Here is a 26,139-nt window from a genome sequence, read left to right as displayed (position 1 = left end):
GGAAAAGGGGATGGTTTTAGAAATTAAGCAGCAGGCAATCTAGTATTCTCACTACTTTATTTTCTCCTATTTAACCATATCTTTATTTTTGTCTTTTTAGTCTACCCAAAATCACATCACCGTTTTAGAAAGGTGAAGAGTGAATTTCTTTTTATCTTGTTAATTTTTTAAGCCATTCTAAAGGAGAAAAGTTCAAACCTGAAATTAATCCTACTGTCGCCCATCTTCTCTAAGAGAAACAACCTCTGAATTCTAAATGCCTTTGTTCTTACCAATAATCCTCTGAGAACAACCCAGCACAAGAAACATATGCCCAACCCTACCCGAAAGAAAGGAAAGGTGGGATGAAAAATGCTAGAGCGAAATTAAAAGTGTTTATGCAGGTAATTCAAACCCATTTTTAATACCCGTCTTATATTTGTGTAGTCCCTTCACATTATGTACAGGTAGCGTATAAGAAATTTGATTCTCTCTTCACACAGACATTGGGTCTACTATGGCTATGTCACCTAACCAGTTTTGTCACGTATTGGGAAACTGATACCGTGTTGGGTCGGGAATAGCAAATGGCATAATGCAGATAATCGCTTAGCAAAGTGTCTAGCATACAGTCAGGCACAAACTACTTAACTCTTTTTAAGTCAAACACCTCCAACCTTTTTAAGTCAAACACACAGGGGAAGTGACATGCCCGAGGTCTCACCTTTCCTATTAGACAGGATACTTAGAAACCCAGACTTTTCCTCTAAGGAGACTGCGAGTTGAGACATTTAGGGAGTTGGCTAAATTCTTAAAAGGACTGGGAGGGAAAAAAAACTGGCCTCCGTCATGACCAAGGTTTTCGCCACAGAACACCCGTATAGCAGTCCACCTCCGTCTTTTCCCTCCTCCGAGGCAAGCAAGAACTACATTTCCCAGCGGCCCTCGGGCTGCTTCCGGTGCAGCGCGCCAGCGCTCTGTTTCCGGGCACATCTTCTACGTCAGTTCGTGGGAAGGTTCCTACGGCTGAGACCGAGCTCCTAATCATGGGTTCTTCCGTTTCCCAGCCACTTGAACCAGTCAAGGAGGTTGTGCCTCCTGAGGTCGCCTCCTCCGCCAACCCCGTGCCCGTCACTGCACCCGGAGCGCTGACCCCTCCAGCGGAAGCCCCTCTGTTTAATAACTGCTGGAGCTGTCGCGTGCTCTCCGGGTCCGGGCTGATAGGGGCGGGCGGGTACGTGTACTGGGTGGCACGGAAGCCCATGAAGCTGGGATACCCCCCGGGTCCAGGCACGATTGCGCAGATGGTCTTCGGCATCAGTGAGAGTTCGGGGCACTACCCTTGGGCTGGGGGAAGAGGGAGAAGAGGGGCGCAGCCACGTGGGCGGGGGCGGGGCGCCCGGGTTGGCCACGTGGCGGCAGGCATTTACCACCCCCTCCCAAGATGGGGGTGGGGAGAAAAAGTTATTGGGAAGCTTTTCTTTCTTTCTTTTTTCTTAAATCACAATATTTTTTTTGAGAACTCTTACTGGCCTCAATCTTTTTAATCCTATCAAAAGCTATTAAAGATAGGTATGAATATAGTAGTCCTATTTTCCTGCACAGAGAGTTCGAAGTCAGACACCCAGGATATGACACAGCTAGCCTTTGATTCCCAGCTTATCTGTTACCAAAACCCATGCTTCTTCTCTAGATTGTGGAGAAGGCCTGAGTGAGGGCACTTGACCTTGGTTTAAGAACTTTGGCTTTGAAGGTAGATTGTAGACATGGGTTCAAAGCCCACATACTAAGGTCTACCATTGGCTACTGTGGTCCACAGTTCTTATTTGTAACAATAGTACGTGATTGTCAAGCTGTCGTCCAGTAAAATGTAGTGATTTTTTTAGCGCTTCAGACCAACTGAGTGAATAGAATTTTAAGTTTTCAGATCTCTTACCTTCTTAATTAGATTACCCAGATCAATTCCCTTTTAGTAACTTTCTTGCTTTGGGGAAGTAACAATTTTTTTTTTCTCTCAACTTTCCTTTCCTGAGCTTCACTTTTCTGTAAGATAGAAATAATGGTAATTGTATCTTCAAGGAGTATTATGAGGGTTAAATGAGTTGATGTATATGAAAGCACCTGGTAAATTGAAGTACAACATAAAGAATAAAGTACTGTTGTTTTTTCCCTAGGCATTGCTTGCTGGGGTGTCGTCATCCTGTCAGACCCCAAAGGGAAGGCCTTCCGTGCTGGTTGAAGTACCACCACTGAATGTGTCATCTCTCGGCGTCCCCATGACACACAGAACAAGCATGGGGCGTATGGATGTTCTGGACAGACACATGGACATTGGCAGACTCAGTCCTGCAGATACTATAAGACTGAAGAGACAAACATAGGTTGTCATTCATTGGCCATGAGTGTTTCTGGCCTTCGCAGGTTCCACAGGGACCAATAAATCCCTCAGAGAAGAGGTTCTTTGTGTTATTTGAGGAAGGAGGGTATAATTTTTAAAAAATACAGAGGAAATGATAAACCAAATGATAAAGTGAGCTAAAGTTATTTTAAATAGTTCTATCTACTTCTCCTATGGTTGGGTCAACACCTACTATCCACCTCATCCTGGATAGGCATAATGCAATAGGCAGAAGTACATAAAACATTTATCTGTGTACTACGCATACTTCCCAAGGCATTGTCAGATCCATGACTTCGTGAGAGTTTCCCAGCTACTCTGAGGAGGTTATTTCATTGGTGGTAAGTGAACCTTAAAAAACAGAGTCCTAGTGATTTGCCCAGGGTCATTCAGCAAGTCAGTGATAGACTTAGGACTTGTTCTTGTCCAGTTGTTCTTGTCTTTCAGAACTAGGATTGTTCCAGAAAGGCAAGAATTACCTTTATGAAACAATTAGATAATCATAAAAATCAGCATAAAATAAAAAGCTCAAGTACCAAAATATTTGAGAGGAGTTCAAAGTCTTTTGTGCTTTGTGTGTGGGGTGAGAGGGGAGTGTGGCGGGGGTTGGTTCTTTTTCCACAAGCACAGGTAAGGTTTCTATGATGAAATTTAGTTGCTTTTGAGAGAACTTAATATTAGACACTTTCTTTTTAAGAGAAGTCTGCTTCCAACCAGTTTTTTAATTTCTGAAACACTATGGCTTCTCTATAAAGTTACATGTAGCTATTTTTCAGAGCAGAAAGGTACTCTTAAATTTACCTGCCAATCACAACGTGTAAATTTTGAATGATAGGTTGAGTAAGTAGAGTACCTTTAGGGCTATTTTTCTAATATTGTAAAGAAGGGCCCAAGTCTTTTAAGCCTCACAAATGACAATAAGCCTCTTGCATTGTCTACACCAGAATTCATGGCATGGATGGTTATATATCTGTGCAGTTGAGAAGACATTGCAACATAAGGCAAACAACAAACAAAGTATTTAAGTGAAATGCACAATTCAGTCACGTGATGTTAGTGAATATAGAAGTTTTAAATTAGAAGGGACCAGAGGGGACCCAAAGCAGGGTACTTCCTTGAGGGCCCATGACACTAAAATGCTAACGTAGACAAGTTACTACCTGCTTTAAAAGGCAAGCCATTCTGTTGATGGACAGCTGTAGTCCTAACATTTTCTTAGTTTAAACCCAAAGTGGGTTTAAACCCAGTTTGTTGCTGGTCTTGGCTTGACTTACTGGATACATAGAGTAACTCTTAAAACTTATATATTGTAATATAATTGTAACATCTTTCCCAGAATTTGTACTAGTATGAATCTTTAACCAAGTAAGAGCTTTTAACAAATAAACTTGCCCACTCATCAGATATATTGCCAAAGTATGTTTGGTTCTTCCCAACTTGGAGTCACTTAACTAGGTGTGAGCAAAGTATTGTTCTACCATGTCTATAGGCAGTTGGGAATAATGCTCCCCTCCCCCCAAAAAAATAGAACTTGTAGTTAAAAATTGTTTCATTTTGTTTTTCTTTTGAGGTGTGTTCCAAAATTTGCTTTGATTTCTGCTGGTGGTGAGTCAGAGGTCCTGGTTTGTTTTAGGGATGACTTCAGAGAGAGAAGAGACATTGCCTTAGTCCTGCAATGCAGGAAGTGCATTTAGTGTCCCTATTATCTTCCCTTTTCTTGGGATGAAGTGGGGTGAGCAGGACAAACAGGCTCAAGAATCAAGGGACTATTACTCAGTAATTTAAGAACACCAGCTTAATTATGATTTATGGGCTTTAGAATCTCTTCACAGCATGGAAATGAGAGTTTATAATTACCGTTAGCAAAGAAAGGAGAAAAAAGTACAAAAATAGGTAATTTGAAATGAACTTAGAGTTTTCCCTGGGACACAGATCAAAACGTGAGTATACATTCAAATATTGACATTTTTCATGATGTCCAAGATACCTATTAGCACAGCCTTTACACAGTAAAAACTTTGATATCTCCAGATGATCAAGAAATCATTACACCATCTCTTGTTGCCTTTGTGTACTGCACTGAGTAATCTAGAATCCGGTGACCAACTAAGAATATGTCTGAACATATTAAAAGACCTGAATATAGGTTGATCTTTAGGATCTTGCTGTGTGTTGGGGGAGAGGTAAGGGGTCTCTTTTTCTCCTAGGCCAATTGCTGGGCAGCTGTTGCTTGCAGCACTGGTGTAGGCCAAATGCAGATCAATCTAAAAAGTTCTGGAGTTTCACCTGACCAGGACCCATTGCAGGGACAGCTGTTGCTGGCAGCCCTAGAGGTTAAGCATTTCAGCCGTGATTTGTACTTCACTGCCACCCTTAGCTTAGCATTTGCCCCTTGCTCCTTTTTATTACTGGTTTCTCAGCCTGGCTGTGTCTGAATTAGGGGCCTCTTGAATGATGCCACTTGATTTGACAATGTGAAATATATTGCTCCTGAATTAAATATATGTTCAGGGCAAGCACATGTTCAAGTACCCCCTCAAACCAGGCTTGACCTCAACTGATTTGTTGCCAGGACTACATTGATCAAACTGACACTTCTCAAATCTTGCAGTGAGGAATAGTAAGCAATTTTGAGTTCAAAAGCTTTAGTGTGTGTGTGTGTGTGACAGATAAATCCTTGCCTTGACCCAAAGATTATTTAGGTGTTACGAGCAAAGAGTCAGAGGTGAAAGACCTATAATTATACATCATTCAGAGGTATCCTGAGAGCATGGAGAAAAAATATGTCACTCTTCTAAATGCATGTCTCTTAGCCTTTGAGATAATTCAGCAACTTGTCATTCAAAGGTAAATGGAATGTAGAGAAATAGCCAAAAGGGCAAATGTTAAATGCAGCAGTGCCACTAAAAACCACTGCTCAGTCCTGTGACTGAACTTGCATATGCTTCAGGAGTGTGGTAGACAGGATTCTTAAAATGGTCCCCCAAGGTTCCCAACCCCTGGGTGAAAATGTACCTTCTCCCAGTTATTCAAACACCATCGTAGGTGCTGCTGTGAAGGAAATTTGCAGATGTAATTAAGGTCCCAGGTCAGTTGATCTTAAGGAGATTATCTACATGGGCTAATCACACGAGCCCATTAAACCTCAGTCCAGACATCAGAGACTTGAGAAGCCAAAGATTCCTCCAAAGCAGGAGGGGGAGTCAGTGCATGGGAAGTGCTTTGGAGGCTGGAAGAAAGCAGACATCTACGCTGAGCATTTCCTGTGGGGGCCACGTGACAAGGAATGGCAGGCAGCCTGGAGTGCTGAGTGGCCACCAGCCAACAACTCAAAGGGAAACGTTCTGCAACTGGAAGGAAATGAATTCTGCCAACCACCTGTGAGCTGAGACGAGGGCCTGTGAGAACCAAGAACCACAGCCCCGGCCAACACCTTGGTTTCATCCCACTGAGACCCCAAGCAAAGTATCTACGCTGTGAAACTGGAGATAATAAATTTGAGTTGTTTTAAGTTGTCAAGTTTGTGGTAATTTGTTACATAGCATAGGCGATGAATACAAGGAATCAGAAGTGTTTTGAGGTATCATAGTCATAGCGGAACAGAGCAGAACCCTGTGGCCCCCTCCCCCCAAGTACAAAGGCCCCTCTATGTCCCCTGCCTCTTGTTTGTAGGAAAGCTGAAGTCTCCCAGGCCTCCCAGAGTCACAAAAGAGCACACTCAAGCAGTTAATGATTAGGACAATAGAGTCATAGACTCAGTGTCTGATGAAAGAATGGGATTAACACTATTGCTCATAATAATATATATCTTTGTGGGCATTAGAATAATTGTAGCTTGGTCTGCCCATATATGTAAGCAAGCAACTAAAATTGTCAGCAAAGAGATGCTGCAGACCCATGTCAAGATCTTCCACTCTGAAAATAACAGCACCCTATGTCAGCATGAAGAAGTTACAGAAGATGGACCTTCACCCCTAATCTCATAGAAATGGAATGATGTCTGACAAGTGGGGATTTGTAGGCAGCTCTTTTGCCCCTTTCCTGTAGTCTATTTCTATTCCCCATAAACCTTAATTATAAAAAGGAGATCACTAGGTAACATTTAACCTAACTCTTGACTTCTCCTCTACTGAATGTACACAATGCCCTGCTTGACCTGTTGATTCCTTTCCTGGATTAAAAGGAGTAAGAACGAAAGGTTAAGCAGTTAAAGAATGACTGACTCTCTACCCCTGGCTTCCCCCTTAGCAAATTTGCAGGCCAACCAAGCAGGCAAGAGAGCATCCAAAGGAAGATCAGAAGTCAGCAGGTCTGCACACAATGGAAAAATGAAGAATCTGATCTCCTACTCTGATGATTAGCTGAGGTTGTTTCCCCTTTTTCCCTCTGAAAATTGTCATGGCTGAACAGAATCTTTGGAGTTGGTCTCCAGACATGAGTCCACCTCCTCCCCAAATTGCCAGCTCTTCTGAATAAAGCGCCTTTCCTTTCTACTGACGCTTGCCCCTCAGTTATTGGCTTTTGAGCGGCGAGCAGCTGAACCTGAGTTCGGTAACAAGAGCAGGCGGCACGCCAGACCAAATACACATCCCCATTCTGGGTACTCAGGAAGTAGCAAGAAGGGACCATCTGAATAGCATTTCTCTTTGTATTGTTAGTAATGGTCTTCACTTGTCCTTTTACTAGTGGTTTTCTTGGAGAGTTCGTATTTTCCATTTTCTAGTAAAATTGTTCCACTGTTAAATATAACAAAAATTACAGCACCCTTTTTACGTGCCAAGCATTATGGTAACTAAATGCTTTGCAGGAATTGTTTACTCCTCTCAGCAACCCTGTTTTACAGATGAGAAGACTGAGGCCTGGAGCAGGTAAGAATTTCCCCAAAGCCTCAAGTGATGAACCAGTACCAGCCTGGCTAAGAGCAGTAACTGGGAATTGGGAATTCATTTTGTTACAGTCGTTTTCTTATCATCCATTCTCAAAATGTTCCGTTATCAAAATTAGAAATTTTAAATTCTGATTTTCCATTTTTTCCTTGTTATTCCTTAGTTTAACGTGTATCATTAATCACTTTGATTTCCTCTTCTTTATAATTGAGGATATATCGCTTATCACTCTGACAAGCAATTTATATGATAATCCAGGACAAGAAATTCTTCTCATCTCTTTAAGCAGGCTCATACCCTTCCCTGACTTTGCCCCAATTTCTCTACTGATCTTGGGCCATTCTCCTGAACCTCAGATTCTATTTCCCAGGAACAGCAGAGCATCCTGTCTTTGTATAGACACCAGAACCCCAACTTGTCCCAAATGAACTTATCTCCCACCTACCTGTGCTCCTCTATTTCCTATCTCCAATCATAGCATTTCCATCTAGTCAGCTGGCAAGCTAGAAATTGTGGAATTATCTATGACTCTCTTTATTGTCATTCTTTACTTCTGATCGGTTCACAAGTCCTGGTTATTTTAACCCTTTACTGTTCTTTCCTATCCATTCCCATTGCTATTGTTTTGGATCAGGTATCATCATTTCTCAGGTAGATTACCATAATAGATTCTTAATTTCTCCCTGCTTCCAAGAAATCCCTCTCATATGCCCTCCACACTATAGCCTGAGTAATCTTACAACGTGTCTCAGCTTAAAACCGTTCGGTATCTCCGCTGCACACAAAACGAACTCCAGACTACTTGGCAGGGTATGGAATGCCTTTCATTATTTCACCCACCATAACTTTCCATCTGTATCTTTTTCCACTCCCTGACTGCTGTTCCACGCCACCCCCCTCCATGTTCCTGCCACTCTTAGCCAGCTCTTCCTAAAAATGCCATTCTCCATGCCTTTGCATGTGCTCTTCGGTCAGCCTATAATATTCCTTTTGCCTGGAGAAATCCTGCTTATCCTTCAGAGCCCAGCCCAAATGTCACCTCTCTGGTAAAGCCTTCCCTGAGAAGTCCCCAGGTCATTACTTTTAGGGCTATGCAACAATTACACTTTCTATAGACTTCTATCACTGCATTTAAAAGATTGCTCAGTAATTATTTATGCATCTCTCCCTTCCCACCAATTGTGAACTCCTCAGGAGTTCACAGTCGTGCTTTTTTCATCTTCATGTTTCCTGTCCCCAGCCACAGCAGCAAACGTGCCAGGCACTTGGTTGGTGTTCAATAAATATTTGATGAGTAAGTGAATAAAGGGCTGAACAAATTAGTAAAGAAAGAATATTTCTTTTATTTGACAACTTTAGTGTATTTCAGTGATTCTTATCTCAGGTATGATCCCTGGCCCAGCAGCATCAGCATTACCTGAGAACTCATTAGAAATGCAAATCCTTAACCCCATGCCAGACCTACTACTGAATCAGGAGCCCTGGAGTTGGAGCCCACCAGTCTGCATTTTAACAAGCTCTCTGGGTGATTCAAATGAATGCTTACATTTGAGAACCACCAGTGTAACTGAACCTGACTGACGTGTGTAGAACAGATCTCAGCTGTAAAGTAGTGGAAAGAATATCTGGGTCATAAGACTCAGGTTCTAAACTCAGTTCTGCCATCAGCTCCTACTATGCTCTTGAGAAAGTCACTTAACCTTTTAGAACATAAATGTTACCCTCCATAAATTCAGAAGATCAGACTAGGTAATTTCTAAATTCCCTTTTAGCACTAAGATTCTCTCTTTGCATAAAGAAGGAGATGTATTCTCTGATTCCGAAGGACAGAGATGATAGTGGGGAACCGAGAGAAAATTGAAATAGCAGTCTCTGCAGTGATCCCGTGAAGGTGCCACTGAAGATCAGACCATTGCTCCTGCAAGCTCACTCCCGAGAATCCTGCAGCCGCAAATGCCTGATGCTTCACAGGAGTTTAGCAACCCCTCACCCCAATTAGTGCATCTGGCCTACCGAACAATTCTGCAAGGGAGGGGAGAGGTCCTTCCTGACCCTCTTGTGATCAGATCATGCCCTGAAGCATGAAATGTGATTACCCTCTCCTAGCTGGCAAAACTGCCTAGGCAGTCAAAAGAAATATGGGAAGTCACGGAAGGACTGGGCTTGGTGGTGGTGGTGGTGATGTCTGTGTATGTGTAGTTTCTTTCTATTTCCCAAGAACCCAAATAGGAAAATCCCTCCTTCAGTTTCACCCTGCATAATACTGATTTAGTGACGTGAATTAAATTAAACGTGTTGTGTTATGCAGGCTGTGTCTAGAATAACGATGCACTTCAGCAAAGGAAAAGATGCCATCAGTGAGTAGGCAAAGCAGACCAATAAAAAATGCACATTCTGTCCTGTACCTGGAGGTACAAAATTATATATATATATATATATATATATATATATGTGTGTGTGTATTTTTTAATGGTGTCTACCTATATATGAAGCTGAGTGGACACAATAAAACCCAACAGGTAACTTCATCACTATAATAGCCAACTACAGAAATAGCCATTAAGCCTGGGACTAGGAGCCAGCATTGGTGAAAGCCCTAGATTCTGGTCATGTTATCACCAAAACGGTTTCGATAGCTAGAAGAAATCTGGCCTCATTTCCTTCAGGGGAATTACCATTTTCAGGTACCCTGGATGCATTGTATTGAAGTTCAGTCCAATATGTATTTATTAGCCTTTGTTGTATGTCAGGCACTGCCAGGTGTGTTAGGAATATTGCAGGGTCCCTGATCAAAAAAGTTGAGAGTCGACTGGGAGAGACACTTTAAAAAGTGACTGTGATATAAGGAAAGTTTACACACTGGATGCATGAGAGCAAGGAAAAGGGATATTTTAGATCTTCTTAAACTGGCACAGAAATCAAGTCTGATATGTTACCCAGAGCAAAGCCCAATCACCAGTGGGACAAACTTTTGACCTGTGTGCCACCCACCAGGAGGATGAATAAAGCAGACGCATGTCAAGAAGAAGGGCTACCCACACTCATATCCAGGCATGTCATCAAACAAAACCTCTAGGCGGGGGATTCTCCGAGTTCCCGACTTGGGGTTGCTTTAAGCAGCGTGCTGTGCAGCCATGCTTGGAACTGTGTGACAGAGAACTGCAAAACGCCTGTCAGAACCCTTGACAATTAAAAGACAGGCAAAATTGGGCGGAAGCCTGCTCTCCACCCTCACCACCCTGTGAACACCTGTTACGAAGAGAGCAAGCTGAGAGACACACTGGCACATGTTGACAGCAGCAGCAGAATCAGCCCCTCCCCATGAGTTAGTGAACACGTGATCCTCTCTCTGTGGCTTCTGCTACACAATCTCATTACAGTTTCCTTTGCTGTATAGTTATTAGGAGTGAGGGGGGAGGTAAGTAAACTCCTCGAGTAGGTTTTACCACGGCTGAATATAGGGATACTTAAAATTTTGGCAACAGTATTTTTTAAATGAGAAAAAAAAAATCACACTAACCTCACAGGGAGGGAGTTTTCCAATTGACAGGCACTTTCATGAATTTACACACTTGGGTCTACAGCAAGGAAAGAGAATGGGCAGGGCATCTCCCAGAGTTCCCATTTTACAGATGGAAGTAATGGAGGTGGTTTGGGGAGTCGAGGGGCTGTGAAATCACCAGTAAGAAGCAGATGGGTCATGTGAGCTCAGGTCTTTGGAACTTTTTCAGGATGTTCCTTCCACACTGGTTCTCTAAGAATTCAAGGAGATATGTCTATATTAACCCAGGTGTCTTTCTGGTAGGGAGCAATTTAGGTTGTGCCTTCTAAAGCAATGGAAATTCAATTTGTCTCCCTCGGATCTAATTGCAGGGACCCTGCCTTTAGAAGCCCGAGGGACAAGGGCAATGCAGACAAAACGTTTGCTTTAGAACCAGCCAGTTGGAAGCTGTTTGTCCCTAGACAAGCTACATTCTCTGAGCCTCGGCTTCCCGATTTTAAAATGGGAACAGTCATACTCCCCAGCTTTTGTGGGGACTGACCGCGTGTTAATGACTGTGATGTACTAGGACGTCAAGAAATGATCACCAATATTGTTTTTATTAGTATATTTTGTTTTTAAATAGTATAAGTGTATAAATATTTAATAGTATAAATAATGAGTCACCACTCCTCTCGTCAGCTGACTGAGGACTCAGGGTCTGGATATGGGGAAGTGGCTGCTACACTAGTGTCTGAGGGACTGGGTGTTTGGGGTCACATCATGCAGATGCCAAGAAGGCAGACTTAAAAAAAAATTGTTTTTTTTTAACTTGCACACTGTTCCAGGCAGGTTTGTGTTTGCAATTTGGCTCAGTTCGTTCCATTTTTTTTAATTTTAAAATGTTTCCCTTAGTTAGAAATGTAACTTTAAAGTAAATAGCAAAAGAAAAATAAAAAAAAGACAAATCACGAAGTCTATCTAGAAAAACGTTTTCTTCTGAGGGGGCCCCAGGGTTGGCTCTACAAAAGTGCCAGCTGCTGGTTTGTTTTATTACTTGGTTTAAATATATCCATGGCTGAGGGGGAGGAGGGCAATTGACAGCAGTTTCGGCTTTCTGCCATGCTTGATGCTTACTTTACCAAGTCAGTTGTAGGACTGACATGCTTTTCCTTGACATGAGTGCTAAATGATTCTCCTGCATTGAACAAGGCTTTCTCTACCACTTAGTGACTGCCTCGCTTCCTCATCTGGAAAACAGGGATGTTCTCGCCTGTCTTGCCCATCTTGCGACTTTTTCATGCAGATCAAATAAAATTAGTGGATACGTATACGTCTTTGAAACTGCACATAATACTCTCCCAGTGTTACCCACGGCTCTCCTCCCACTTCTAATTTTTCAAAAATAGGCAGTGCAACTCAGAAAAGGGAGTTACCCCTCTAGTGGTGCTGCTACACATCCTGAATCCAAGATCTCCCAAGTTATCCCATTTCTGTGCAATATTAGACATTCTCCTCTGCCACCAGTTTAGCTCTTCAAAAACACCACTGTGATACTGATTCCTGAATAAATACCATGATTTCTTGGAACTTGCTTTCTAATACAGGCATACCTAGGAGATACTGCGGGTTTGGTTCTATACCACTGCGACAAAGTGAGTCACACAAATTTTTTGGTTTCCCACTGCATATAAAAGTTATGTTTATACTATACTGTAGTTTATTAGATGTACAATATAGCATTGTGTCTAAAAAGTACATACCATGATTAAATAATACTTTATTGCTAAAAATTTCTAACTAATATCTGAGCCTTCTGCAAATAATCATCTTTTTGCAATAGTAACTTCAAGGATCACTAAACACAGATCACCATAACAAATATAATAATAATGAAAAAGTTTGAAATATTGCAGAATTACCAAAATGTGACAGAGAGATGAAGTGAGCAAATACTGTTGGAAAAACAACGCCCATAGATTTGCTCGATGCAGGGTTGCCACAAACATGCAATTTGTAAAAACGCAGTATCTGAAGTGCATTAAAACTAGGTAAGCCTGTGGATAATCTTGTTAAATAAGACTTTCAGCTTTGAATCCTTCGAATCAGAAGATAAACCATCAGGGTGAGCTCCTTCCTTCTCCCAGTAGCTCACACGCTGTTCTATGATTCCTCTCCCCTTTCCTCTGACCTGCGACTTGAGATAGGGCAGCTCTTTCTGGGAGGATTCTGTTCAGCATCCAGGCTGTTTAGGAGCATAGGCTCTCCTCGTCTTAACAATTGGAATCAAATGGAATCCCACCCGGGCTCATTGACCACTATATATTCCAGGTGTCCTTTAGTGGCATTTTACTTACTCTACAAAGCCATGTGTGAACTTGAGACCAGTTAACATTGATAACATTTCTTGAGAGCTGATTTTTAAAAATTACTATAAGGGACGTACGTCCAAATAGAGGAGAATGTCAACTGGAGTGCCTTAGCCAACTTGAACCCTGGGATATAGTTGAGTTCTTGAGAAATGTTATCAATGTTAACTGGTCTCAAGTTCACACATGGCTTTGTAGAGTAAGTAAAATGCCACTAAAGGACACCTGGAATATATAGTGGTCCATGAGCTCGGGTGGGATTCCATTTGATTCCAATTGTTAAGACGAGGAGAGCCTACGCTCCTAAACAGCCTGGATGCTGAACAGAATCCTCCCAAAAACAGCTGCCATATTTCAAGTCACAGGTTAGAGGAAAGGGGAGAGGAATCATAGAACAGCGTGTGAGCTATTGGGAAAAGGAAGGAGCTCACCCTGTTGGTTTATCTTCTGATTCGAAGGATTCTGGAGAACAGTATGGAGGTTCCTTTAAAAACTAAAAATAGAACTACCATATGACCCAGCAATCCCACTACTGGGCATATACTCTGAGAAAACCATAATTCAATGATACATGTACCACAATGTTCATTGCAGCCCTATCTACAAGAGCCAGGAGATGGAAACAACCTAAATGTCCATCAAAAGACGAATGGATAAAGAAGATGTGTCACATATATACAATGGAATATTACTCAGCCATAAAAAGAAACTAAATTGAGTTATTTGTAGTGAGTTGGATGGACCTAGAGTCTGTCATACAGAGTGAAGTAAGTCAGAGAGAGAAAAACAAATACCATATGCTAGTGCACATATATGGAATCTAAGAAAAAAGGTACTGATGAACCTAGTTGCAGGGCAGGAATAAAGATGCAGATGTAGAGAACAGACTTGAGGACACAGCGGGGAAGGGGAAGCTAGGACGAAGTGAGAGAGTAGCAATGACATATACACACTACCAAATGTAAAATGGATGGTTAGTGGGAAGCTGCTGCATAGCACAGGGAGATCAACTCAATGCTTTGTGACGACCTAGAGGGCTGGGATAGGGAAGGTGGGAGGGAGGCTCAAGAGAAAGGGGATATGGGGATATATGTATACATGTAGCTGATACACTTTGTTGTACAGCAGAAACTAGCACAACACTGTAAAGCAATTATACTCCAATAAAGATATTAAAAAAATTAGAGTGGTGCTTTCTGAAAACTTACAGAAAATTTCTATTCCATTGAAGAGATAACAATACAAATAATTTTATAAGCTTATTTTTCTTTCTGGATTCATGGCCTCTAATAAAATAGTGTTTTGATGAAAAAAATAAATAAATAAATAAAAATTACTATAAGGTCTCTTTTATATTCAGGATTTTCTCCTACTGAATTTAGTCTTATTTCCTTGAATGTATGTTATATACATATATATTTCATGTTATGTTTATTTCATGTAAGATATATATTTTTTAAATTAAAACAGTACTTGAAAAGCATGCTGATTTTTGCCAAGTCTGTTTTGTTTTAATAAGACATCTAGATACAGTCAGATATGGAACAAAGAAGGAGGCAGAAATTTAGGCTGAAGTCTCAGATCTGCCAAGGGGGATCTTAAATAAGCCAATGATAATGATTTTCAAATTTACATCTCTAGACCCCAAATCTTCCTGACCTCCAGACTCATATATTCAATTGCCTCTTGACATTGCTGTTGGGATGACTAATGGGTGTCTTGAACTGAACCCATCCAAAACCAAAATTAAGAAACTCTTGATTTCTCCTCTCATATTCCAAATCTGCTTCATCTCTTTGTTCCATTTTAAAAGTGGCATCTCCATTCTCCCAGGGGCTCATGTCAAAAAGCTAGAAATCACCTTTGACATTTTTCTTTCTCCTACGCTTCATACTTGTTAAATTAATGAAACAAGGAGGCCATTAGACGGAGGTGGCTCTAAGGTCTTGGCAGCCTAGTAGGCAAACCAAAATGTAAGCCTGTAAATGCCTCAAGGTTATGAAATCAAAACACTAAGGACAGCCAATCACAAGCAGCCAACTAGGCTTTAAGCTATAGCCAATCCAATAACTTCCTTTCTTTGCTCCTGGACTTTCTCCACATTAAATCTTCCCCCTAGCTTCTGTCCAGGAGCCCTCCTAACGACTTTTGGTTTGCTGTTGCCAAGTTCAAATTGATTTTTGCTCAGATAAACTCATAAAATTTTTAATATGCCTCAGTTTATTTTTTAACACACCCAACCCCTCAGCAAATCTTGTTAGCTCTATCTTCAGAATATTCCTAAAATCTGACCACGTGGCACTCTGCCTCCATCATCCCCCACTGCTGCCTGGACTACTATAATCCTCTCCTGACTGGTTTTTCTGCTTCCCGTCTTGTACACACTACAGTTTCACTCCACATAGCAGCCAGCATGACCAGTTCGAATGGAAACTGGATCATGTCACCCTCTTTCCTGAAACCCAACCATCGCCAATCTTGTGCTTCGCACAGAGAATAGATTCTAAGCTTCTTAGCTTGGCCTTCAAGGCCTTACATGATTAACCCTGGATATTTGTGTGATCTCACTTCACAAACTCTCCCTCTTGCTCACAGAGTTCCAAACATACTTCCTGCTGTCTCTCAAATACATATTACATCCTCTTAGCTCAGAGTCTCTGCACTTACTGTTCTCTCTGCCTGGAAATCCTCCCTTAAAATAGACAAATATCTTGTCCCTTGCATCAATCAGGTGTCTGCTCAAACTCCCTCAGAGTGCTTTGCATCAGATCCAAAAGAGCTCCCACTTTTAATCCTATTGCTCAGTTTCTTTACTGTGCTTCGTTTCTCTTCCTAGCTCCCATCACTCTCTGACATTTTGCTCAAACACATACCCACACTTCGTCACTCCTCAATTGAATATAAGTGCGATGAGGACAGAAACTTAGAGTGTTCTGTTTACAACTTTCCATTCCCAGTAACTAGACCAGTGCCAGCCATTCAGTAAAGGCTACACGAAAAATTGTCAATGAATGAAAGCATGCAGGCTAGGGGCCTGTTTCTTTTCTATAAAATAAATGTTTCAATAAGATGATCTATAAGATCTCCACTAGCTTTAAAAGCCCATGATTCCTTGCTTTATTTTTTGGTTATGATCTTGATTTGTTATGCACAGAAAAACTGTGGCAGAAAACAGCAGTGTGGGAGGCAATGAGCTGGACCTAATAGCATCTCTACCAAAGCTTTTAAGGATTGTCTCTCAAATTTTCTTCTGATGAAACTTCTCACTCCCGAGAGTTTACATGTCTATGGAAAATAAATGAGTATAGCTAATGCAATAGGTGCAAGGAATCTGATTTTGCTAAACTAAGCAAACCAAGAGCCTAGTGAGGTCCAGAGGCTTGGGCCAGCCTTCCTATCTCCAGAGAGCTTTACATAAGCAGCCATATAGGCAAGGACATCCCCAGATTGTTCTGTTTGAGGTCCTAATTAGTAGGTACTTCCCAGACAGTGTATTATAATCAAATGAGCAATCTGATTCTGATGACCTGTTCCAACACATCCTGTGGATGTTGACAAATCATTCATTATCTGAGCTTCATCTATTGAATGCATGGACTGAAATAATGAAATACTTTCATGCAGAAATTGATCTGTATGTTTAAGGTGCAGAGATAGACAGACAGAGCTCTTTCATAATGTTCATGCTGGCAAACCTTTTTTGGCTTCCATTCAGCATGAGGAAGCTTGGAGTCAATTTAGAGTAACCCCAGTACTATTCTTTAGATGGATGAGAGGGGCAGTACAGTTCATTTTTAAACACCCTTACTTGTAGTCGAGCATTCACATAAAATACAGAAGATGTACAAATTGTTTTTTGTCCATTGCCTCCAACTTTTACCCTCAGGGTCGCTAGGAAAGCAGACCTCTTCCGCCATGGCCAAGGAAGGTCTATGACCCTACTGCATTTCTCTCTGTGGGCTACCTCTTTTTCTCAAGTCTCTGGCCCAAGTTAACAATTATTTGTGTGTGGGGCTGTACAAAGGGATCAGTACTTGGAAAGCTTCAAGTGGAGGACTGGTAAGACAGTAGAACAGTTTTATACTGGCAAAATAATCTCTTCTTTGCACAGCTAGAGTTTCTGTTTCTTTCCTCATTTGATCTGCACTACCGAATTCCTTCTTTTGCTCTCCTGATTTTAATGTGTCTAATTCCCATGAAGAAGGAAGAATGAGAGAGAGAAATAAGTTTATCTCATCACAATTAGCAAAATAAGATGGAGATGCGTTTGAAGGAGCCTTGCTCATGAGACGGATAAACCAAGCCAAGGGTATTAAGTAACACTGAACAACAACAGTTGCAGAAGCTACAGACACAAGCTTTAGAATCCAGCTTTCTGTTTCTTATACTATGATATATACTACATGTATAGGTTCTGTACATTAGCTCAGAATCCCACCTGAGTCCCAGAGATCTGGTTCTGCTTTGGCAAGTTATAAGTGAGAGAAAAGAACAGCAAATGAAAGGGTTAGATCAGCTCTTGATTGGCAGCTCTGTTGCCAAAATTACAGCCAAGTTTAAACCTCAGGTTCATGAGGCGTATTGCTCCAAACTGAAAGCATACCAATGCACCTGAGCACCTGAGATTAGCATGTGCAAACCACTGTGCTCAGCATTCCAACTGTAATGTCAGGCAGAGTGGGGAGCCATAAAATGTGAAGTCAAAAGGCTGACTGAGTTGTCAATGGAAGGTTCATTACTATGATGTGCTCCTTGGCATTTACCCAACCTGAGGCTATGACATTAACATGCGGTTCTTTATGTGAATCCAAGTTTTGCTGCTGCTTCCCCAGAAAAAAATGTTGGGGGGGGGGACCTAAAATATTTTAATTTCTTCTGCAGCTTCACCAAAAGCCCAGGAATAGTTTTAGATGTATATGAAGGCTATCATCTGAAATAAAAGTATAAGACTTTTAAAACTTTTATTCATATATTACACATATGTAAATAAAAGTTATGATAAATGCTGTCATCCTTTCAGATATTTTTCAAATCAATCTGCATGTGCATCTTCAAAATACTTAAAAGACAGGGAAAAGATAAACTATTCCCTAATACCACTGAGGGTTATTAAATTTAAGGAAAAAGAAAGAGAAAAGGGCCTTCCTGCTTTTAATAACAAAGCAATCCAAAGGTCTTTTCCAATTGAGAAGAGCAACTTCTAAACATATATCTAAACGTATATCAGTGTCCAAGGTTTGGACTGCTTTTTGACAACACACGACATAAATCCTGCTTAGGGAATAATTGCCTGGGATGGTGCTGAGTTACCAGGTCGTTTAAATCGATGCTGTGTGCTATTGCACACTTAAAATTATTTACACTGCTCTTATCCTAGCTACAATCTGTTCTCTCACACTAATGCAGTGGAGAGCAATTTACTCCAGAATACCAAAGTCCTTCTGATTTCATTTTTGCTTCCACATCTGCTGCTCTGAGCACAGGTCCTAGAAATAAAACCAAATAAAGAAGCACATGGAAGCTTTGGGGAAAGTGGGTTTTAGAGTAAACATCAATGAAATTTTCAAAGTTCTGACACTTTGTTCTAATTAACTTTAATGGTTAGTTGCAGTTGCTCTTTGAGAGATTTGGAGGATTTGTTCCCTCCTTCCTCCCTCCCTCCCTCCCTTCCTCCCTCTGTTAACTTTTTGGACACATCTCCCCTTCAGGACTGAGGCAGAGGGTGTCCCCTTGAAGTGAGGCTATGCTCGGTGGCTCATGTTACTCACACTTTTGAAGTGATTGGCTGTTTGTGAAAAGTAAGAGAGTTCTGATCAACAGAACTAAAATGATTGGTAAACCTTGGAAGATATCAAACTTCAGTGTTTTATTTAATCTCAATTGTTTCATTATCTTTATAATTATTAATTTTTTTTAAAAAAATTATTTATTTATTTTGTTTTATTTATTTTATTTATTTTGGCCATGCCACGCTGCTTGCAGGATCCTAGTTCCCTTACCAGGGATCGAATCCAGGCCCCTGGCAGTGAGAGCATTGAGTTCTAACCACTGGACCGCCAGGGAATTCCCTTGTCACATTATTAAACCTACATTATATTTACATCTACCTGAAAAGCACTGTAAGTTCTTAGATTTTTTTTTTTTAACCAAAAAAAAAAAAAACCCCAGAAAACCACCAAACAAACCAGGAGGCAGCTAGAAACGAACTGAGAAATCAGACACTAGATCATGGATAACTAGTGAAAAATCAAAAACCTCCCCATTATGGCAAGCCAAGGTCTAAGATGTGCTTCTGCCTATTCTGGGGTTCCAGAGTGGAAATCTAGGGGTTGCCAACATGCTGGAGGTTAGGTTATTAAAAACTCCATTGTTCTGCCAGAGCTTTTTCATCATCTTTCAGTAGAGGCTCTTGGTTGCCTATCCCAAACCCGCCTCTTTTCTTCTCAGCTAATAACACCCCAACTTTATTCATGTGTCTAGCTTTCAGGGATGAAATACTGAATATTCTAAGGAAAAAAATCCACAAGTTTAACCTGTTTCCCCTTGTGATTGGTTTAAGGGTGAGTACGTAACCCAGTTCTAGTCCATGAGATTAAGAGATAACTTGCTGGGAATTTTGTCAGAGAGGTTTCCTCAGGAAGGGATGGACCCTCTTCTTTTGATTACTGAGTCTATAGTTGATGCCTGGCACTACTGTGGCCATCCTGTGACCAGGGGGTAAACCAGTGTGAGGACAAGCCAACAAGCTACAGAAGACAGAAAACCTTGTGTCCTTGATGGCCTGTTAACCCAATGAAAGCATCCTACTGAAACGTCCTATGGAAAAAAATAACCTCAGCCTACAAGGGAGAATATTAAGGTCAACAAAATTGATAGGAGGTTGAAGAACCTTTGTAAGAAAAAATGATTAATTTGAATGTTATCAGCTCCCTACCCAACCTCCTAAACCCTACCATAAATGACTTCTGATCAACTTCTGTGCACAGGAAGAAGTAACCAGTTAAGAATCACATCACTCCACTCTCTGGCAAGACACTGAGAGTAAAGGTAGACCCATTTAAAGCACTGGTTGCAGAGGGTGATACAGGGTTATGAAGCAAGTACTCCTCACTGGCAGGGTAGCCTGTTGGAACTGGACGTATAAAAGCAGGACCGAAGTGAGCTCCTGGATTTGGAAAGTTGGGAGCAGAATAACAGCATCCTGGATGAGGTATTGGACATGCCAGTGATGGTGTCAGAGCAATATTATTGAAAACCTGAAGAGCAAGAAAGGAGATGAGGCCATCTAGGGACCACATGAGAGCACATATGGACTTCCTAGATGCCTTGGGAGGAATTTGAGGATGGGATTGCTGGGTGTACAGCCAGAGGGCTATTCTTTTGTTAACTTTATTGCATACCTAGATCACTGTGACAAGGGAAAACAAGGGTTCTCAGTTACCAAACCAACAGTCACTTTGATTTGGGTTAGAATGGAAAATTGATGTGTGGAGAGAAACTCCTTAATAACTACCAGGCCAAAATGGCTTTAATTAATGGTATACTGGTGAGTTGTTGTTGTTTTAATGGAGTTTATTAAAGTTGTATAATCATAACACAATGAATGAATATATTCCAGAGTACAACCGGCTACTCATTCGATATGTTATACGATAACTTAAGTTTTTTAAAGTACTGTTTCTGAAACTTCACTGTGTCTAAGACTCACCTAGAGTCCTTGTTTAAATTGTTGAATTCTAGAGTCTGTTGATTCTCATTATGAAGGTCTGAGGTGGGGGCAGAAATCTGTATTTTCAACAAGTTTCCTATGTGATTCTAACATAGGTGATCCACACATTAAGAAACTGTTCTAAGAATTGTGCATTAAAGTACAGATGTTATAAATAAAAACATGTGGTTTTCTCTCCAAGAAGGCTTTGCATCTGAAATACTGTTCCACCATTAGGAATGATGTTGATACTGAACAGTCCTCTTGGGATCTACAAATAGTCCATGAGTTGTGATTTAGCCACCCAAGAGCTATTGAATTGCTGTCATTTTTCTTCATAGAGATTCCTTAAACCTTACAGAAAGGAATTTTTTTGTTGTTGTTGAAGAGGAGAAATGAGAAATATGGAAGATAACACTCACTTCATATTTCCTCCCTCACTGAAAGCATAAGTATAAGAGGAGGTCAAAAGTCACCATCCTTGAGACCTAGAAGCAAAGTATTGACTTGTGATTTTCTGAGAGCAGAGACTGTTATTCATCTTTGCATTCTCAGCACCCACCTGTGACACTGCTCTACCTACTACCTTGCATGTAATAGAAACGTACTAAATATCTGTCAAACGTTAGTGGATTTGGGGTGTTTCTGGTCTGAGCTTAAAATAACCCTAAGACAGCAACAAATATATACTAAATTCTTGGCTCTAAGAGGTAAGAGCAATGTATATATATATATTTTTTTATTGTTTGTCCACCATTGTGGGCACTTAACAAATGTTTGTTGAATGACTAATGGATGTATGAATATATATAGATTCTAAGACTCTAGAATCCTCTTTTACATGACATCAGTTTTCCAAACTAGTTTTTTAGTAACAGAACCTTCCCTTCAAAGAAAAACTCATGGAGGATCCCTTCAGATAAGACAGACATATGCAAAGTTGAGAGACTGGAGGCTGAAGATTCCTTTCCTTTGCATGTCCACAGTCTATCAGCAATAAATAATCCCTGAACCAATTTCTCTTAACCTAATTTAAAACTATTAGTCTGTACAATCTTCACAAGGTTCTTGTACAACTTTCTATACTTCTAGAGCTTATACTTTCGTATCATGGGTTATTGAAACACTAACTTTTGTATGGCTCTGTGTCACATTTTGGTAATTCTCCCAATATTTCCATCTTTATTATTATTATTTGTTATGGTGATCTGTGATTAGCGATCTTTGATGCTACTACTGCAAAAAGATTTTGACTCAAGGAAGGCTTAGATGACGGTTAGTATTTTTAAGCAATAAAGTATTTTTTACTTAAGGTATGTCCATTTTTTAGACATAATGCTATCGCACACTTAATAGACTGCAGTATACTGTAAACATAACTTTTATATGCACTGGGAAACCAAAAAATTTGTATGGCTCACTTTGCTGCGGTGCTCTGGAACCAAACCCACAATACCTCTCAGGTCTCCTTGTATATGATTAGGAAACATAGTTACTCTGCACGTTTCTTTTTAATTCATTTTATAGATTGTGTCTATCATAAATTCTACTTATAGTAGACTATGGTAGGTATAATTTTTCCTTTCTCTACACACTTTCCCACCACTTTCTTCTGGTCCGTTTCCTGAGCTGGTGGAAATAAAAATTATAGCGCCCCCTAACTCCACCCCAGTGACTAGCACTCACCACCACCATCATCATTGTTATCTCAGGTAGGTGCATCAACCAGGCTGGCCAGTCAGAATGCTCATCTCCCTAACTACAGTGATTGGCTCAACAGTGAGCATGTGACTTGGGACTGATGAATGGGTGCTGGGAAGGAAAGGTCTTCTTTCCATTTTGCTGCTATGCTATAAAGGTGTTGGTGTGAGGATGATGGTATCACCTTGCTCCCCACATGGGAGAAAACAGGCAAGATAGGGAATGACCTGATGATATCATTTGAACCCCTGGATCTGGCTATGCTCTTATACTGTTCTCTGACTTAACAATTTGTGTGAGCTTTAACATTCCCTGTTCTCTTAAAATAGACTTAGTTGATTTCTGTCACTTAAAAATCAAAAGATGTCTTTTAAACCAAACAGTAATTGTATTCAGAAGAACAGGAGAAATTTTTGAACTTTTAGAACACTGAAGAGCATTTACCATACTGAACTGAATTTACTTAATCTCTTTCTTACTTATTTATAATATCAAAAGAACCATGTAGACTACATGTGAGATTATACTGTAGCATACTGAAAGTTTGTAGTTAGTAAAATTTTTTTCAAATAGCAGCTACAAGGATTCTGATATTTTATTTTATTTGGACAAACATCATTGCATGTCTTATTTTATAGGTACTATTCTGGGTGAGAAAGGTAGAAACAAGGAAGAAGTGGGTGTTTCTATCTATTTAAAATTTCTTCTCTGTGATTTTTTTGCAATTTCCAAATTTTGAACAGAAATTATGCCTTAACTTTTAAATTACTTTCAACAAATTAATAATAATTGTTAACACTTAATTAGGGCTCCAAACGTACTTGATACACGCCAAGCTAAATACTTATGTACATCAGCTTAGTTGGTGTGGTAGTGAGCCATCAAGATGGCCTGTAGTGATCCTTGACTCCTGGTAATAACACTCTTGTGTAGCCCTCACACTGAACAGGGCTAACCTATGTAACCAATAGGATATTGTGGAATAGATGATGCGTGACTTTTGAGACTGTCATAAAATATGTTGCTCTCTCTCGTATTACTCACTCTGGAGGAAGCTAGCTGCCATGTTGTGAGGACACTTAAGCCCTACAGAGGAGTCCACATGGCGGAGAACTGAGACCTCCTGCTAACAGCCACACCAACTCATCATCACGCAAGTGAATAGATCCTCTAGCCCCAGTCTAGCCTGTAGATGGTTGAAGCTGCAGCCAACATCTTGACTGCAACCTCAGGAGAGATCCTGAACCAGAGCCATCCAGCTATGCAGCTCTGGAATTCCTGATTCACAGAAACTATGAGATAATAAATGGTCATGTTTTTTAACTCACTAAGTTCTGGGAGAATTTGTTATCCATCAAGAGAGAACAAATACATTTAGTTCTATTGCAATCCCCATCTTATAAGTGAAAAAAATTAACGCTTAGAGAAGCTATAAAATGAGCTCAAGATCACAAAGAAAATAGTGAAAACACCTGGATTGAAAATGAAGCCTGTCAGATTCCAAAGCCCTATATTACCTACTGGGCACACATATTCTGGAAGGCAGACAATAAAAGTCAATCTTAAATGGCTCCTCACACAGCAACTTCATGTGTTATCTCTCTCCCACTAACCCTGGACAAGTAAAAGGAAGACAATGTGATACTGTCGTTATTATAGTTCAAAAAAAGTTGAATATTGGCAATTTTATATGTTAAAACCTTACAGAAAATATACCCTCAGTAAATGTCTCCTTTTCCTGTGACATCAAAGGGAGGCTGTGACATCTTTTATAGTTTTTACAACGTTCTGAGGTAGAGGTAACGTGTCTCCTAGAATAATAATACTCGATAAGGTTTAAATTAACAAATATTCCATATATTAAATTTATAAATAATTATGGATTTTCAAAAAGAGGAGAGGAAGCAAAATGACTCATGATAAATAGATGAGAGAGAAAAAAAATGTATGTAGGTATGTATACTTAGAACAGAGGCAGTCATGCTCAAGCATACCTGCTGCCTTGTCTACTCTCCATCCTCTGCTACCCTCTTGGTCACTGCACTTCCCAAACCTTTGCCTTAACAAGTATTACAAAAAGATCGTGTACCCAGCTACCACCCTCTTAGTCTCCGCCTTTTGCTACTCTGCTCCAGCCACACACATAAACATGTCTCAGTTGCCCTCTGCGTGCACAATGCCTGCCACAGGACAACCACTACCCTGCGCTGCAATGAGAATGTGTCTATGTGCATGCGTATATGCGTGTGCCATTGTGCACTGTCTGTGACCTGACACTCTCCATCCAGCTGCATTTTCAACATCTGCATTTAATTCTGCCATCACAGCTCACCTTTCCCTTTACTAACCCCCAGCACAATCCCCTTAAGATTATTCTTGCATTTTTATTATTTCCAGAATGTTGAAAGCAGAACCTGCTGGCTACAGCAGAACCATGTGAGCTACACAAAACATGAAGCTGAAATCAAAATGAATCAGCAGGACAGACAACAAACAGAAAAAGGCACTGGAGCACCACTGTTCATATAGGAAAACTCCAGGGAGACTCAAAGCACCCTAGCTCTGCCCAGAGAGCAAGGCAATGTGGTGCCTTCAGAAAGCAAGTATTTCATAGAAAATACTGGTTTAAAGTAATGTTTCCTTAGTTCTTCTAACTACTACAGTCCTAAAATGCAAGTAGATAAGAAAAGGGGGAATAACTCCAAATTGAGTATTCAAGAAGAATGGATTGTGATATAAGCTCTGCTGACAGCTAGTTGTATAATCTTGGCAATATTTTTTTTCATTTCTCTGAGTCTTATTTTTTTCTCTATTAACGATGGTGGTTTAACTATAAGATTCCTAAAATCACTTCTGCATTAACATTTTTCTGGTATTAATTAAGGAGCGAGTCATAATTTAATGAAGTTGAAAATTAGCTCAGTAGGGGAAAGTTAAAATAATAAGATTAGAGAAATGATTTAAAGTGAGCATATAATGGTCCTTATTTTAATAGAGAGAATTTTTTAAAGATGAAGATTATCTGGACTTAATCTTAACTTCAGTCAGCATGAGAGGAAGTACACTTTATTTGCTTAGGTTAGTTTTAACAGGGATCTCCCTGACTGCACTGGATGCCAAAGTGGCAATACGCAATGGGAAAGAATGTACCTATCCTCTTAAGACAACTGTCAAAACGCATATGTACTTATTTCTTCAAATGGTCTATTCCAAGCAGAAAGAATATGCAGGTGGCTTTTCATTGATCCTTTGATTTCATGCATTTCATGGACAGAGTATTTGATGTAAGAGATTAAAATCCCTACTTTTAACCTGTGCTTTCTTCTTTTTTCCACTATTCATCTACTGTCTGTCTCCCCCACTAAAGCTCACAGTGCTTGAAGGGAGAAGACAGATGTTGGAAAGACAATGGCAAAATATGGTAAGTGCCACAGGCAGTGGTTTGCTGGTAAATTTTATGACTTTTTCTATCATAAGTAAGATCACCACCCCTTTAATCCTACACACACACACACACACACACACACACACACACACACAGAGTAAGGACCAATGTTCATATTTATTATAACTGTTTGTGGAAAGTAGAATAATTATTGTAATAGTTAACATAGTTT

The 26,139-nt window shown here is 40.4% G+C and overlaps 1 protein-coding gene across 1 annotated transcript; it reads left to right on the top strand.

The window, feature by feature from the left end:
- The first annotated feature begins 987 nt into the window (after positions 1-987).
- Positions 988-2,351, top strand: DMAC1 (distal membrane arm assembly component 1). The gene is made up of 2 exons (XM_030877162.2): positions 988-1,299; positions 2,154-2,351. Exons 1-2 carry the CDS (start codon positions 1,026-1,028, stop codon positions 2,216-2,218), a joined length of 339 nt encoding a protein of 112 aa, XP_030733022.2. The 5' UTR covers positions 988-1,025; the 3' UTR covers positions 2,219-2,351.
- Positions 2,352-26,139: the final 23,788 nt, after the last annotated feature.

Source organism: Globicephala melas, chromosome 6 (genome assembly GCF_963455315.2).
Source record: "Globicephala melas chromosome 6, mGloMel1.2, whole genome shotgun sequence".
NCBI classification, from domain to species: domain Eukaryota; kingdom Metazoa; phylum Chordata; class Mammalia; order Artiodactyla; family Delphinidae; genus Globicephala; species Globicephala melas.
Note: the sequence above shows the minus strand (reverse complement) of the source record. Positions and strands in the feature narration are given on the sequence as shown.

Excerpts from the sequence above, each read along its gene's own strand:
- DMAC1 (XM_030877162.2), top strand. The coding sequence starts at position 1,026 with ATGGGTTCTTCCGTTTCCCAGCCACTTGAACCAGTCAAGGAGGTTGTG. Across the intron at positions 1,300-2,153 it reads GCAGATGGTCTTCGGCATCA|GCATTGCTTGCTGGGGTGTC; the intron begins GTGAGAGTTCGG and ends TTTTTTCCCTAG.